The sequence below is a fragment of the Microtus pennsylvanicus genome, chromosome 2, assembly GCF_037038515.1.
Source record: "Microtus pennsylvanicus isolate mMicPen1 chromosome 2, mMicPen1.hap1, whole genome shotgun sequence".
Classification (NCBI taxonomy): domain Eukaryota; kingdom Metazoa; phylum Chordata; class Mammalia; order Rodentia; family Cricetidae; genus Microtus; species Microtus pennsylvanicus.
The window spans coordinates 129220383-129236307 of NC_134580.1; the positions used below are offsets into that span (position 1 = coordinate 129220383).

Here is a 15925-nt window from a genome sequence, read left to right on the forward strand (position 1 = left end):
TGACAGTATTACACCTCATTATGTGGGTCTGAGTATACATTTGTGTTTAATTTGTGTATTTATGTTAAAATACATTCATTATGCATATGACTTTTTATGTGTTCATTATACATATATGAAAGTTTTACAAGTGTCCAGGCAATGTAGAGAGGCCCTGGTCCTGTGTGAAGCACAATTCTTCCCTGAAGTGGCCATTGTTAGGGATTTCTGGCTATTCTGGTACTGATTTACATGAGTGTGCATGTGGACAGCACATGAGCAACCAGCATGCAATGCAGACCTGTAATCCCAGAACCTAGGCTTAGGCAGGAGGATGGTAACTTTGAGGCCAGTTTGAGATACATAGCTAGACCGCATCTCAAAATACTTATGTTTGCAAGATGGATAACAAAATTGCAAATATATGAAACCCTTTGACCTAGTTCCCCTCTTCTGAAAATGTACCTTTCAGACATGCTAACACACATGTGAAATAGCACTCTCTACTAAGATTCACTTTTAAGAATAAAACACAGCAATTCTCCCCTTGAGAGGATTGTATTAATAGCATAGCCTGTGGCTTACTATTCAGCTCTAGAAAGATTCCTAAGATGCATTATGGAGTGAGGAACACAAGGGAAGTCCTGCCACATCTTCAGTACCAGAGGGATGCTGAGGCACAGATGCCTTTGCTGGTGTATTCCACTGAATACTGAAAACACCAATGACAGGTCTGCACAACCCTTCCAAGAGTTTTCTGTGAGGCCAGGGTTACTTTGATAGTAACTTTTATGCCTGCCAGCGCAGGCCTTATGAGACCATTCAAAAAACTAAAAACCAAAACCAGAAACCAACCAACCAAATCAAACAATGCCCCCAAATCAAAGCAAATAAAAAAATCAAGCCTCTTAGTGTGTATTTTAGTTTCAGATGTGATAATGGTTAGTTTTCTTTTGACAGCCCACTGTGTTTGTGCTTGAACCACTCTTTCTGATACTATTCTCATACCCAAGTGATGTGGGAGTGCCATATATCAATCTGTTGATTTCATTGGCTAAGCAATAAAGAAACTGCTTGGCTGGCCCTCATAGGTTAAAACATAGGTGGGAGGAGTAAACAGAACAGAATGATGGGAGGAAGAGGAAGTGAGCTCAGAGAGACGCCATGCCCCGCTCCCGGGCAGACACACGCGATGAAGCTCCAACCCAGGATGGACGTAGGCTAGAATCTTCCCGGTAAGACCGGTGCTCACAGATTATTAGAGATGGGTTGATCGGGATATCAGAATTAGCCAGTAAGGGCTAGAGCTAAAGGACCAAGCAGTGTTTAAATGAATACAATTTGTGTGTTGTTATTTTGGGGCATAAGCTAGTGAGGCGGCCGGGGTGCTGGGGACGCAGCCCCGCCGCTCCAACTACTACACCCAAGGGGTTCCTACATGCTTAGCATGGCTTCTGTGGTCGCTGATGTCTTTCACTCTTGGGTTATGGTTTGCAGTAGTCTGACTTACTATGCCTGACTATAGCATATAGAATAAACGTTCCTTCCTCAATATTGTTGGATTTTAAAATGGTTGGGGCTGGGGAGACGGCTCAGTAGATGTAGCACTTGCTGCTCAAGTGTGGGGACTGGGGTTTGAATCCCAGAACCCCTCTAACAGCTGAACAGGCATGGCATGGGTCAGAGACGGGGGATCCCCGAGTAAGATGGCTAGCTAGACCAGCTGGAATTGGCGAACTCTGGGTTCAACAAGAGATCCTGAGAGATGAAGGAGGATACCCGAGGTCAACTTCATGTCTCCACCTGCATCATATACATGCATGTGAACATGTACACATGTGGGCCGAACACAGGCAAACATGAATATACATATGCACCCCCTTTCTTACAAACACACACACACTCACACACATACATATATAGAGTTATTTTCTCTCACGTTTTTCCTTTTTTCCTAGTGTGATGTCCCCTGTGTCACCAGCCACCCCATGCGGTCTGCCCTAGTGCTCAGTTGAGAAGAGTTAGAAGATGTGTGGGCTTATATTCTTGCCCCATCGCTTTCCAGCTCTCTGGCTTCAGGCTGATTTCTGAATATCTTTGATTCCCTCTTCTCAGTAAAGTGGTGAACATGTTCTATGGCATATAACATTGTGGGTTCCAATGAGACAGTCTGTGAGGCTCTAACAAAGGGGCTCTTGAAGCCAGAGAAGTGCTGAGCCCTACCAAAGGTCAGCAGCAGCCAGTTAATGTGAAGTGCCCAGAGGTGGTTCATTAGCTGGTGTCCAGGTGCTCTTCCCTGGACTCTGCTCCTCTGGGCCCTAGGTAAGTGCTAGGGTGCTATCTTTGTGAGAGCATGATGTGAGTCACCCTCTACTGCCCCCTACAGGTTGTGGATGGCCAGACCATTTCTCTGGTTCCCCCACCCCTTCTGATTACCTGGCGTAGCCACCTGGAGAGCGTGACCGATATCCTGTACGTGGACATCTTCCAGCTGGTTGTCAGTGCTGGCTTGGACGGGGACGTCAAGGCCTGGAAACTCTCTGGTGATGCCATAGGTATGGGTGCCGCCAAAGCATGGCCTCTCCTGTCCTTGTCCCTGGCAGAACACACCCTGGCCTATGCCCCGTGGGGAGAAGGGCCTTACAGCTGCTCAGAGAATATTGCAGGATATGAATCTGTCCGGTTGTTCACTCATCCGTCAGCTTTCTTTCCAGGCTTTCACTCACCCACCCAGCTTTGCTTGTCTTGGTGAGTTTTAGAAAATTGTGTAACTGGTAAGTTCTGTTCCTTTCTCTTAAAAAAATAAGCACAATTCTGGTGTTACATGAAGAAAAGCTCAGAAAATCAAAGTGTTTCACCTTTAATTCCTAGAGTGTATGTACTTCTGTCTGTCTGTATAGCCCACATTGGGAAGCAGACACCCAAGAGTCTCTTCCAACCCCTGCTTTTGCTGCTACTGTATGTGTGTTTTACTGAAAAGGGGCACTTAAATCCCACACTAGCTCAGAATTGAGAATAATAGTTGGTTATTTATTAGGGGTAGGACTCACAAATCAATATCCTCTGCTGGAACGGAGAACAGCAACTGAATCCTGCAGCCAGAAAAGAGACTGGGCAAACACTTTACACTGCAGAAATAGTGTAAGAGGCCACACCCCAGTGGGCGGGGAACTTAAAGGCTACCGGCTATAGGATTTCCTACAGCATTTTACAATTTTTTATTTTTTTTGGGAGAGGCACATGCCATGGAATGCATGCAGAGGTCAGAGGTCAACTGTGGGAGGGGGTTCTCGCCTGTTCTGTCCCTGAAGTGGAACTCAGATGGGCAGGCTTGGTGGAAAGTGCCTTCACCCACTGAGCCAGCTCTCCAGGCCCTGACGGTTTTTCTTGTATATGTTTAGGTGTGGTATATGTACAGCCTTATACAGGTGTGGGCACATGTGCACGTGTGAACTCGTTTGTGTAGGCCAGAGGTCAATGTTGGCTCTCTTCCTACTCACTCGCCACCTCATTTTTGAGACAGGGTTTCTCACTGAACCTGGAGCTCATTGATTTGGTGAAGCTGGCTGGACAGTGAGTTCTAGTGATGGAGGTGTGCACAGCTGTCCTGCCTTCAGTGTGAGTGGTGGGGGTGTGAACTCTGTCTTCAGGCTTCTGTAGCAGGCACTTTACCAGCTGAGCCATCTCTCTGTACCCTGTTTTTTTTTTTTTTTTGACAGGGTTTCTCTGCAGCTTTGGAGCCTGTCCTGGAACTAGCTCTTGTAGACCAGGCTGGCTTTGACTCAGAGATCTGCCTGCCTCTCGAGAGTGTGCTGGGATTAAAGGCGTGCGCCACCACTGCCCGGCTTTTTTTTTTCTTTTGACAGCATTTCACTATGATAGCCCAGGCTGGTCTTGGATTCTGAACTCTCTTGTCTTCTTCAATGCTGGGTCCCAGGTAGGGGCCCTTATCCCTGGTCAGGTTTCTAAACTTAGTTTCTTCACTTTTACATATGAGATCATGTGATGATCTTTTCTTTGTTTCTGTTTTCTTTCTCTAAACAGCGTAGCTGTGAAGTTTATCCGCAATAAATACCATGCTAATCCTATGTTACTTTTTCTAGCTATTTTACATGATTGAGAATAATACTCCTATAAACACTCTTGTAATTTTTTTAAATAAACAAATATATGCATTTCAGTTTGGTATCTGGAGATTATTTCTAATCAGGGATCTCTCTCTCTCTCTCTCTCTCTCTCTCTCTCTCTCTCTCTCTATATATATATATATATATATATATATATATATATATATATATATATATATGTTTCAGTTGTTATTTCCCTGTGGTCTTTTGAAGTGGTTCTTTCATTGGCCAAGTATAAACACTCTTTGTCCCAGCACTTTGCTAAGTTAGCTACACGTACTCAGATCCCTGAACTCTGCCATCCTGAAGTGTCTCCCTTCTTCTCCGTCCTGGTCTCTGCATCCTGTCTATGAGCCTGACTGTTTCGACACCATACAGCCATGAGATTATGCAGTTGCCTTGTGTCTGGTTCCTTTCATTGGACCTTGCCTTTTCAAGGTTCATCCCCATTGTCACAGTCCCTTCTTCTCTAAGGCTGAAGAGCATTCCGCCATAGATGTGTCGTCTGAACCCATCTGTCAATGCATGCTGCACTGACGCCTGAGAGCGAGGGCAGGTGATCCTGTTTTCAGGATGTGTGTGCATGTGTAAAGGGGGGGGCTAAGTGTGTAGGCCAGATTGACCCCAAATTTACAATTCCCCTGTCTGCCCCTCAGAGGGGTTACCAGCCACATGCTTTCAGTTCTCTTGGGAAAATCACCAGAAGTGGGTGACTGGATCAATTTTGAGGAACGCTACACCACTTCCTAGAGTAGTTACCCAGGTTTCCATTCCTTTCTGCATGCTTACTGATACAGAGATGCCCGTTTCCTGCTCTTCTGATAACACCCCGCAAATGAGGGGGAGGTGTATTTCTGTTCTCCATGTAGAGGTGCTGAGCATTTTAACACAGCCTGCTGGCCATTTGCAGATTTCGTTTAGACAAATATCTGTTCAAGTCTTTTATCTATTTTAAAATCAGGTCTTTCTGCTATTAGTCTTCATATTTTACATAGTCTTACATATTTTAGTGGTTAGCTTGGCCCGTGTTAGTATGTGGTAAGGTATTTTTCCCATTCTGTAGGTTGTCTTGTATGTACCCAGAAGCTTTTGTCTTGCTTTTGTAGAGCTCTGCCTCTATCTTTGCCTTTTTTGTTTGTTTTTTTCTAGAAGTCATTGCTGAGACCAATATTTAGAAATTTTCCCTGGTTGTTTTCCGGGCTTGCTACAATGTATTCTTATGTGATATGTGTGTTTGTGCGTGTGCGCATGTGAGTGCATGCATGTGGAGATGTCTGTGAATCAGATCCTCTCATTAGCCCGGTGTTTGTCAGCTAACCCGAGGGGTCTGCCTGCCCCAGCCTCACCAGTGCTGGGGGATTTAGAACCTGCCTTTCTGCATTGACTCTGGGAATTGAACTCGGTCCTCATGCTGACTTTATTGATTATTCCACCTCCAAGAGTACTTGGAGGGGTTTTTCATTTCTGTTCACCAAGGATATTGGCCAGTAGTGGTTTTTTTTTTGTTTTTGTTTTTGTTTTTTTACTTTGGTATCAGAGCGATGTTGGCTACATAAGTTTCTTAGACTATTTTGCTGTTTTGCTGTTCTCCCTGTACAGTTAGGGGATCAGATGCTTCAGGACAGGGGTCTTGGAGGAGACTTTGAGATAAACATGCTTGAGTTACCATTGGGGAGGGACCTACACAACTGGGGTGGGTCACCCTGCTTCAGGAGCCAACTTCTTAGGGAGCTCAGGATGACAGTTTACCAATATATGTTTCAAACACAGAGCACAAGGAGATTTTTCTGGATGTTGTATAACTGATCTGTGAAGGCTGGAGTTGGTATTAATTTCCCTGAGCGTGTGTTTTCTCATTCACCTGGGTCTGAGCTTGAGGGGCTGGAAAGCAGATTTGGGTAGAGTCAGTTTACCTTGTCTTTGGGTATGTCAAAACGGAGATGGCGAGGCTTCTTGTGAGGCCCTCTCTCTTGATCCCATCCTAACCCATGCCCCCCACCCCTAGTGCTTTTAGGACAAGACTCAGTCCTGCCAGCTGCAGGGCTGGCAGGAGCTCAGCTGGTCCCACAGCTGCATCCTTCTGTCTAGGCCAAGCTTGGTTCTCAAGCCACACCAGGAACTCCTGGAGAAGCCAGTGACTCCTAGACTAGTGTTTCTTGCGAGACATCCCTGTCTGTCAGTTTAGTTGCTCTCTTATTTGCTGCTGGAGCTCTTTGGTTTTTCTCTTTCCTAGTTTCCTAGTTCCATAGCAGGAGAATGGCCTACTTTTATTTATTTATTGTGTATGGGTCAGGGAGCAGTGGTTTCACACACGGCATGGCATGCCTGTGCCACTATAGACACGTGGAGGTCAGAATTCACAGAACTCTACCACGTCAGTTCTGTCTGGGACTAAATTCAGGTCATCCATACCAGAACCAGAGCAGGACACTGACTTCCCCGTCTTCTGCTCCACTCCGGATCTCACCTAGATAGATCCTGGCCATTTTATGCCCTTGTCATTTCACGCATGAGCGCTGGGAGCCCGAATGGGGGTTACTGGGCCCTTGTCACACTTATCTCTCCATGCCAAGCTACACACGGTGCAGGATGCCTGAGACCGAAGCTCCAGTACCTCCTAGGGCTGGAGTCTGACAAATCTAGAGATTTGTTGTGTAGCCGCTATAGTGCCTGGCACACAGCAGGCACTCAGTGTTTGGGTGAGTGGGTGGGGCGGAGCACAGGGCCACTTACCAACTCTTGGAGCTGAGGGGCAGAAGCAGTGGATTCAGAGAGTTCTAGTTCTGAACAGGGTCTGGTCATATCACAGGAACGTTCGGCCTGAACATTTGGAAGAGGCTGCAGGAGGTCACGATGGTCGATGGTCAGGAGCAGGCAGCAACTTCAGAGGAAAAGCCCGACCTCGCTGGCACCACCCTCAAGAGATCCTTCTTGGAGCTGCAGTGCGTTCCTATGGCCACCTGGGGCTCCCTGGCTCCCAGAAGTCTCTCACTGGGGTGGGGCGAGAAGCTTAGGATTTGCAGTCAACCTAGGGTCCTATTTAACCATCTCAGAGGCAAGACCCAGCAGCCAGGAAGAGCCCTGCTCCTAAGTTAGATTGAGATCTGCAGGGTGGCAGTGGCACCTGTAGAGGTCATTACCATTGGCAGAGGACTGCCCATGCCAATGCCCAAGGTGACGGTCCAGAGCAGACAGCTGTGTGATACATGGGAGAAGGAGAGGCTTGTTCCTCCAGCTGTTGCTTTTCCTCTGGGTTCCCTCCCGCCCACCCACATCACCCACACCATCCTTATTCCTTAATTTTCAAATGATTTCAGTTCCTTCAATTTTTTTTTATTATTATTGCTGGGCTGGGCATGGTGGCTCACACTTTTAGTTCCAGCAGTCAGGAGGCAGAGGCATATGAGTTCAAGGCCAGCCTGGTTTACATAGTGAGTTCCAGGACAGCCAGGGCTACTTAGAGAGACCTTGTTAAAAAAAAAAAAAAAAGAAAGAAAGAAAGAAAGAAAAGAAAAAGAAAATCTGTTTTTCTTTGTTCTTTATTGACGGCTGGAAATAAGACTCAGTGCCTCTAGTGACAAGGCCTTGGGTTTTACCCAGTACCATCACACCTGATCTAACCTAGAGAAGTTACAGTCTACATGGGGAGATGGATGTGAAAACTCATGACTGAGGTTCATCTGACAGTTGTTGGGAATAGCAAGAAGACAGGTTATTGAGAGGTCAGCCCCCCTCTTCCACCAGATTAAATGAGGAAGGTTTCATAGTAGAGACTGTGGAGTTGATTTTGATGTAATTTTCAGCTACCTATGGAATCTTTATGGCTTCTGTTGTCCCATCAAGGCATACTCTTCTTTCGATGGACAGTTTTGTGGGGGTTTATCAAACAAGGCAAGGCAAGAGCTTCCCTGGGGTGGGGATGTTTGCATATCCTGCCAGGGAGGTCTAGTTGAGGCCTGAATGGAAGAAAACACAGCAGATCTTGGGCTAGTGTATCTGGGCCTTGCTCATGCTAGACAGTACTTGCTCAGTGCTGGGCCCTGGCAGGAGACAGGAAAGGGTTGGAGAGGGGCAGTCCCAGAAAGGGGAGGCCACCTGGCATCAGGGTGTATGTGGGGAGCTGTTAGGGAAATAGGAGGCCCGTGTTTTGAAGGAAGCCTCTCACAGCAAGGAACTGGCCCAAGCCCTGGTGTACCAGCAGCGTGAGGAGGCGGCACTGATGGCCCTCCTGAACGGGAAAGCAGAGAAGGAAGCTGAGGCCCGGGCCCGGCTGCACCAGATGTCCCGCGTAGCCCCATGGACCAAAGAGCATTCTGTGGAAGACATCGAGGAGAGCTGGAATCAATGGGCTAAGGACAAGCAGGTGGGGACAGTTGGGGGAGGGGAGGGAACTCAGCTTCTGGCTACTGTTCTCACCTGTGACTCTTGCAGGCGAGCAAAATCGTGGGAGCAGCTTACAAGCCCAAGGAGCATGTTCGGAGCCCCAGACTCCTGGCCACCAGAGTGCAGTACAGCTGGATGAGGCAGCAGGTGAGGGAATGAGACTGCATCTGAGATGCGGGGCCATCTGAGGTCAGCAGACCCTATCCGGTCCACGCTCTCTGTCTATGGCATAAACTGGCCAGGCTGGCATGCTTTTAGTCGGCAGAAATCTTGTCTCTGGGAACACAGCCACTGGGCTTCTGGAGGGCGGGGTCTCCTCTGGCCTTTCCTGTCTCTAGCCCCCAGAGCACCGTTATATTCTCTGGCTACTCTTTAGCATATTAACTGCCCCTGTAGCCATGAGTGTAGGTAATCAAAAGGAGATGAGGGGTGTGTGGGTACTGGGCGCACAGGTGGACACACACGAAGGGATGGCTGTCCTTCATTGTGGAAAGGGGAATCAGAGACTTATAAAAGCCAGTCTGACTCCAAGCCAGTATACCTTGATGGGACAACAGGAGCCATAAAGATTCCATGGGTACCTTGAAATTACATCAGAATCAACTCCATAATCTCCTTTCCCCATTTAATCCAGTCAGGTGACTGACCTCTAAAAGCCTGCCTGACTCTCTCTCCCATGATGCCCAAGGCTACAACTCTACTGGGGAGGTTGGTGTGAGAGGGTTCTGGAGGCTCCTCAGAGCCCAGCTCGGGAGGAGCTGAGGTATATCCAGGAATCTTTGTATCAGGCCCCACTTGAGGTCTAACTCATGGCCTTGCTTCAAAGGAGAAGAGTCCCGGTGCCAGGCTCAGATCACAGACAAGTGTAGGGAGGAGAGAGTGGGAAGGTGGGCCTGCTCAGGCTGTGTGGGTTCCATAGCTGTGTCCTGGAGATTTACATGGCGTGGGAAGACCTGAGGGCTCTCCCCTGATGCAAGCTTGTTCTCGGTCACTGGTACCACCAGCTCCAACAGACACTCACCTCCTGTTCTGTTCCCAGATTTCCCCTCAGATCTACCAAAGCCTGCGTTTCATTGACCTTAAGCCAATCCAACAACCTGACTTCCTGATGCATAAGGTCCTGGACCACCAGGGCCGGCACATCCGCTGGGTGCCTAGCGATATCCGGAGAGAGCTGGATTTTATCCGGGGCCAGATCTTCATGGACTGGGCAGCCAGCAGCACTCCTGCTGCGACCCCTTCCTCCCTCTCCATGCTTTCCCTGGGAGCATCAGCTTCCAGGGTTCTGGACTCCAACTTGTCTACCTCCATGAGACAACGTTCCTCAGTCTCCTTGCTGAGGCCCTGGTCAGCCTCTCCAGGACAATCTAGCTCGTCCACATCACCCCAGACCTTGAGTCTGTCCCGCAAAGGCCAGAAACTGCCATGCCAGGGTCTCCCTGCCTCGTGCAGCATCCGAAGCCTGGGGGAGCCACCCTCATGTTCTCTGTGAAGTGGGGCTCCCACCTCGTGTTTTGAGGTGTCCATTCTTCTCTCTATTCTGTAGCAGGGGACCCACAGGGTCCTGCATGTTTCTGGCTTACTCCCTGCCAGACCCAGGGGATGCAGCCTTTTCTCCAGGGGCCCCACACTGCCTCTCTCTGGATAAGTCCAGCTATCTTCTGGCTCTGTACAATTCTCGAAAACAAAATAAATATTCTCCTGTATCCTACAGGTGACAAGGCTGGGCTATGTTTCTCACCTGCTTGGGTCCTTGATCTGCTGGGACAAGCCATAATGCCTGGCAAGGCCTTGGGCAGACACAGAGGGAGCTGTACCTCAGGATCCCTGGGTGTTTGGCTGCCATGCAGCAGGCCCACCCCACCGGGGCTTTGTGTGGCATGGCAGGTATATCATATGGTAGGGGTGCTGGATGGCTCAGCAGCCTGATTCAGCCTCATAGGAGTTATTCTATGTTGACTGTGTCTGCTTGTCCCTTGTCTCTGCTTCCTGTCCTCCTTGGCTACCAGGCACTTCAGCCCCAGGCATAGTATTTGGAAGCTGTTCTGTGCCTTGTGTTAAGGATATCTGAGCATGTATCAAATGGCCCCTCCTCTGGACTTGGAGCACCCTTCTTGTCCTGACCTCTGCCTGGCCCCTGGCCCTCTCAGAATGTCAAGTCTGGGGCATGTGTAGACATCTGCTCACAGAAGATTCTATTTAGAGGCCATGAAGCATGAGGTTTCACTGTCTTGAACAGGAAGCCTTTTCAGGAGCCTGCCTTGTGGCTCTGGGCAGAGCAGAGTCCTCAGGCCCATCCTTGCCATGGATGTGGCACCAAGTCACCTCCCAATAGCCCCAAGCATCAGGGCTAGCAAGTTCCTCACAGAGAACCTCTTTATGTTCTCTTAAATTTTTGTGTTTGTGTGGTACGTGTGTGTGTTCTCAGGTGTGTAGTCATACACATATCTGCAGTTGCCTTTTCATGTGTGCATGAACTTGTGCAAGGTCCACGGTTGCTATGTGATGTTTTTTCTCTTCTATATTGAAGCAAGGTTGCTAACTGAATCCAGAGCTCACTGATATGTGGGTCCTCATGCTTGCATGGCAAATGCTTTACCCACTGAGCTGTCTCCTGGCCCCTCACATGTCTGTGTGTGGGGTGTGCCGAGTCCTGGGTCAGGTGTTGTGGGAGCGGAGCGCTGAGAAGTTTGAGACCCACTTCTGGCTAGTGTGCCAGGAGGTCCTGGGGCCTCCTGAGCACTGGGGGTAGCAGCCCTCCAAGGCACACCGGCTTCAAGTTTATACTGTAGGTCATTCCTAACAAAGATAAATCTACAGTAAGAGAGCCTTAAAATGAGGCCCAGGGCCTTGGTGGCTCATGTCTCTCTCAACAGAGATGAACCCTTGGGGTAACCTAACATAGACGGTGACTAAACTGAGCTCCCTGCTGAGGTGATTCTCCATGGGACAAGTGGACATTTAAAACCAATGATTACAGCCTACCCCTTGTCAGCTTGACACAGAAACACATCGCTTTAAAAACCACAACCTTTCATGCCTTGTCCCAAAGTCTCATGTTTATTTTATAGTTATAATATATAGTGTAGCCTTTTAAAAATTGCTTATTTTATGTAGCTGGGTGTTGTGCGTGCATGTGCTCTTCTGTGTACCATGTATGTGCAGTACCTACAGAGGTCTGATACCCCAGGACTGGAGTTCCAGGCAGTTGTGAACCACCAATCATGTGGGTGCTGGGAATCAAACCTAGGTCCTCGGGAAGAGTGGTCAGTGCTCCTAACTGCAAAGGCATCTCTCCAGCCCAAAGATAGTTTGAAAAGTCCCCCAAATCTTTTTAAAATCCCTGTACTTTAAAACTTCCAAATCTCTTGACTATAAGCTCCTGTGAATATAATAAACAAATTACATTCTTCCGACATATAATGTTACCAAGCAAATATTCTTTATTACAGAAGAGAAAATGAAGGTCATAGCAAATGGACAAACACACCAAAGGAAAAGTAAAATCTAGTAGGGAAAAGATCAAAGTTTGTAGCTCCAATGACCAACATCTGGTGCTTGAACTATAATGTTCTAACTCCCTCGAGCAATGCTTTATCCTTTAACATCCCATAACTTAAATATTATTATATATTTTTACAACATAAGCACTCATGCCTCGATCAACATCGCATGGTAAAGAGATAGAAGAAAACATAACCATCTACTTAATATATGTGTAAGCACATTCTCAACAAATAAGACAAAAACATTCATGCCAATGGCAATCATTTCTGTAACTGGTCATGTGACCTTAGCTGGTATTTATGACTCCATCTTCTACCACCTCTTCTGCATTCCCTCCACTCCCAGTAAGCACCTTAGTCGGTCTTGGTTCTCTACCTGGAGAAAGGGGGTCTAAGCCAGTGGGTCTCAACTTGTGGGTCACGACCCTTTGCAGGGAAGTCGAATGACTCTTTCACTTAAGGCCACAGGAAAACCACAGATATGTACATTTCGTAACAGTAGCAAAATGATAGTTTTGAAGTAGTAACAAAAAAATGGTTGGGGGTCAGCACAACATGAGGAGCTGTTCTAAAGGTCTGCAGCATCAGGGAGATTGAGAACCACTGTTCTAGAATATGTGTCATCCTTCCTGGGCTGTGCTGTGGTAGTTTTCACTGACCTTAATCATATTCTTCCATCTAAGACATACTCTTCCTTCCACTGTGGAGAAGAAGTTCTTTTTTTTTTTTTTTTTGAACTGATTCTGCTTTCCTTCACGTTAAGCCAATCATGGAATTTCACAGTGATTTCTGGGATGGGGCAGAAGGAAAGTGTGTTCAGAATGATGAAGGCCACGGCCTGGTTGGCCTGAGAAGGTGCAAGCAGGGGCCTCACTGGGAAGCTAGAGGAGCACCGACTGCCCCGCTGGCAGGTAGGTGATGTTCCGAGAGCGAGAGAGCTGGTAAGCAATGTCCTCAGCTGCTTCCAGCTTCGGCAGCTCAATCAGACCATCGCCTGCTGTGGCCAGGGAGTTGGCGATCAGCTCGGCTGCCTTGGAGTCGCCCTCAGCAGAGATGATGGCTGCCTTCTTCTGTTGCTCAGCCTTTTCCACCACAAATCTGGCCCTCTCTGCTTCCTGCTGAGCCACCTGTTTGGCTGCCACTGCTTCTGTGAACTCTTTCCCGAAGGTCAGATGTGTCAAGAACACATCATCCAGAATGAGCCCAACTGCTGCTGCTCTCTCTGTGAGGTCATCGCTCACCTGCCGGGAGACCAGCTCTCACTGGGTGATCAATTCTCCAGCATCAAAGCGAGCCACCACTGACTTGAGAATCTCTGTAGTGATGGAAGGCAGCACCCGCTCATCATAGTCCTCGCCGATGCTGGTGTAGATACGAGGGAGCTGGCTGGCCACCGGCCGGAAGAGGATACGTAGTGTGATGTTGACGTTCTGCAAACCTTTGCTACCAGTGATGACTGGTACATTCCGTGGGCGCGAGTGACAGTCAAAGATAATTGGTTTCTGTACCCAAGGGATGAGAAAGTGAGTCCCTTCCCCTACCACGACGTCCTGTACTCCACGGAATCGGTCAAAGATGACAGCTCTGTGTCCAGCATCCACATTATACAAGGCAGAATTCACCACGCCTCCTGCCACTGCTAAAGCCAGGCCGAACTTCCTGATGGACTCAAACACTTTGGCAGCCATGATTCCTTCTGTTGCACCCACTCACACCTGCCTCCACTCTGACCTCCACATGAATTCCCCAGCTTCACGAACAACCACACTTCCTACCACGTTGACTTGAGGGCGTTTTGAGCCAGAGTGTCCAGGGGGAAGGCTTAGCTTCTACTTCAAAGGGATGTTTACTGTGCCTCCTGGTGGAAGCCTATGTAATAGTCAACAACATCTGTCTCACACCTGGAAGGCCAGGAGCCTAGTAGTTGTTCAGCACATGAAGTTAAGTATCTCAGCAGTCCAGTTCTGTTACCAAAGTTCTTAAGTGTTCCTGAAGAGCCACTGGTCCTTAGTCCATATTGGAAGCTGACCAGAAATATCAGCAAAGAAGTCAGCAGTGGCAGGAATGGGGTGAATTAACTCGTTGGCAAGAGGGAAGGCGAAGTGAGTAAACAGTGAATGCCCTTTTCCCTTTGTGATGAATGAGAATGGCCTCCATAGGCTCACCCCTCTGAATGCTTGGCCCTAGTTAGTGGCACTGTTTAGGAAGGATTAGGAGGTGTGGCCTTGTTGGATAAAGCATGTCATGGGGTGGGTTTAGAGGTTTCAAGAGCCCAGGCCAGGCTCTCTGCCAATGCCTGCAGATCTCAGCTACTGCTCCAATGTCACACCTTTCTGCTTCTCACAACAGTGGTCATAGGTTAAACCTCTGAAACTGTAAGTAAGCCCCCAATTAAATGCTTTCTTTTATAAGGGTTGCTTATAGAGAGTTCAAGGACAGCTAGGGTCACATTACAGAGAAACCATGTCTGGACAAATAATCTTCAAAATGTTATGTGTATGAATGTTTTGCCTATATGTCTGCATATCATATGTCTGTAGTGCCTGCAGAGGCCAGAAGAGGGCAATGGATCCTCTGGAACTGGAGTTACAGACAGTTGTTAGCTGCCATGTGGGTGCTGGGAATCAAACCCCAGTTCTCTGGAGGAGCAGGCAGTGCTTTTAACCACTGAACCATCTCTGCAACCCCCTGAGCCTTAAACAAAACAAAACAAAAACATACAGCTCCCAAACAGTCCATGTCTTTGTCTTGTCTGACTGGGTAGGGGTGGTTGTGGGAGGGGTGAGGGGATGGACGGACGGATCTCCAGCAGCTGTGGGCTGTTGCGATGACATTCTAACAGATAACAAGCAGCAGGGAAGGGCACATGACTTCTGGGAGCAGTTGCACTCAGGACAGAACATGTGCCGAGGTTGATGCTAGCTGTGATCAGCTGGCCAAGACTTTTGCAGTTCTTCCCCATGGCCAAAAGAGGGAGCTATACCCTTTCTGGAAGAATTACAGTAAGCCAGACCAGAGATGAGACAGGGACCAGACAGGGTTGCCTGCCATAGCTTTCTGGTGTCTACTGATGGCTCTGTGCCTCTTTGCATGGCTAAATCATTGTGACCTCTCCTACCTTAAAATGCCCTCTGACAGGCAAGATGGCAACTACATTTTTTTTTTTATGGTGCTGGGAAACAAACCCAAGCTGATTGGGAGTTGATGTGTTGGGCACAAGGCACAGTGGGACACTGCAGCTGTACGCGAGAGTAGGGCACTCCTGGAGTTCCCTGAGCCTCAGTCATGGTTCAGAGAGGTAAGTTTGAGGTCACCCTGGAGGAGTGGGTCAGGTCTACTGGTCTCTAGTGCCATCTGGTGGCTGTTCTGCTCTGTAGGGCAATGTCCTGCTACCCCTCTGAGAATGTTTCCCCCTCATGGATCCAAGGTAGATGAGGGCTCAGTCACTGATCAATCTTTTGATTTAGGAAACAAGCTCAGAGGACACCTGTGATTCATCCCACAGCTCACTCTGGATTCAGATGTAAGGGATGCTGAGGTCCACAGCTCACTCTGGATTCAGACGTCAGGGATGCTGAGAGGTCAAACATGCCCTTAGCAGTAACCCACTGCGGTATACTCAACTTTGCTGAGCAGTCGTATTGCATGAAAAAGAGGCTCAAGGAGGCCTCCATAGCTTCTATAAGTGAAAAAAATCTGGCCTTGAAATTTATTTTAATAGTCTCTATTTTGTCAATTTTACATTTTCTTAATGAGACAGACTCTATGTAATTGTGGTAGTTTGAATGAAGCTTCCAGGCAAATACCAGCTTGATTTCTGTGTTCTACAACTTACATATGCTTTGTCTTCAGCAATAGGGTCTTAGGTCAACTCTTGGAGGGTAACCAAGATCACTGGTAATAGCCTGTAGTGTTAGGGCTCTATGGGAC

General features: G+C 48.0%; 1 protein-coding gene and 1 pseudogene across 1 annotated transcript in view; one reads left to right on the forward strand and one right to left on the reverse strand.

The window, feature by feature from the left end:
* Efcab8 (EF-hand calcium binding domain 8) overlaps positions 1 to 10179 on the forward strand; it is a 60521-nt gene extending 50342 nt beyond the window's left edge. Inside the window, exons 22-26 of the mRNA XM_075962572.1 lie at positions 2366 to 2534; positions 6916 to 7048; positions 8274 to 8469; positions 8538 to 8636; positions 9529 to 10179. Of these exons, the coding sequence (XP_075818687.1) occupies positions 2366 to 2534; positions 6916 to 7048; positions 8274 to 8469; positions 8538 to 8636; positions 9529 to 9981 (1050 nt within the window). The 3' untranslated portion in view covers positions 9982 to 10179. The remainder of the gene's footprint in view (positions 1 to 2365; positions 2535 to 6915; positions 7049 to 8273; positions 8470 to 8537; positions 8637 to 9528) is intronic.
* Positions 10180 to 12748: 2569 nt separating this feature from the next.
* On the reverse strand, positions 12749 to 13754 carry LOC142845129 (prohibitin 1 pseudogene; annotated as a pseudogene).
* Positions 13755 to 15925: the final 2171 nt, after the last annotated feature.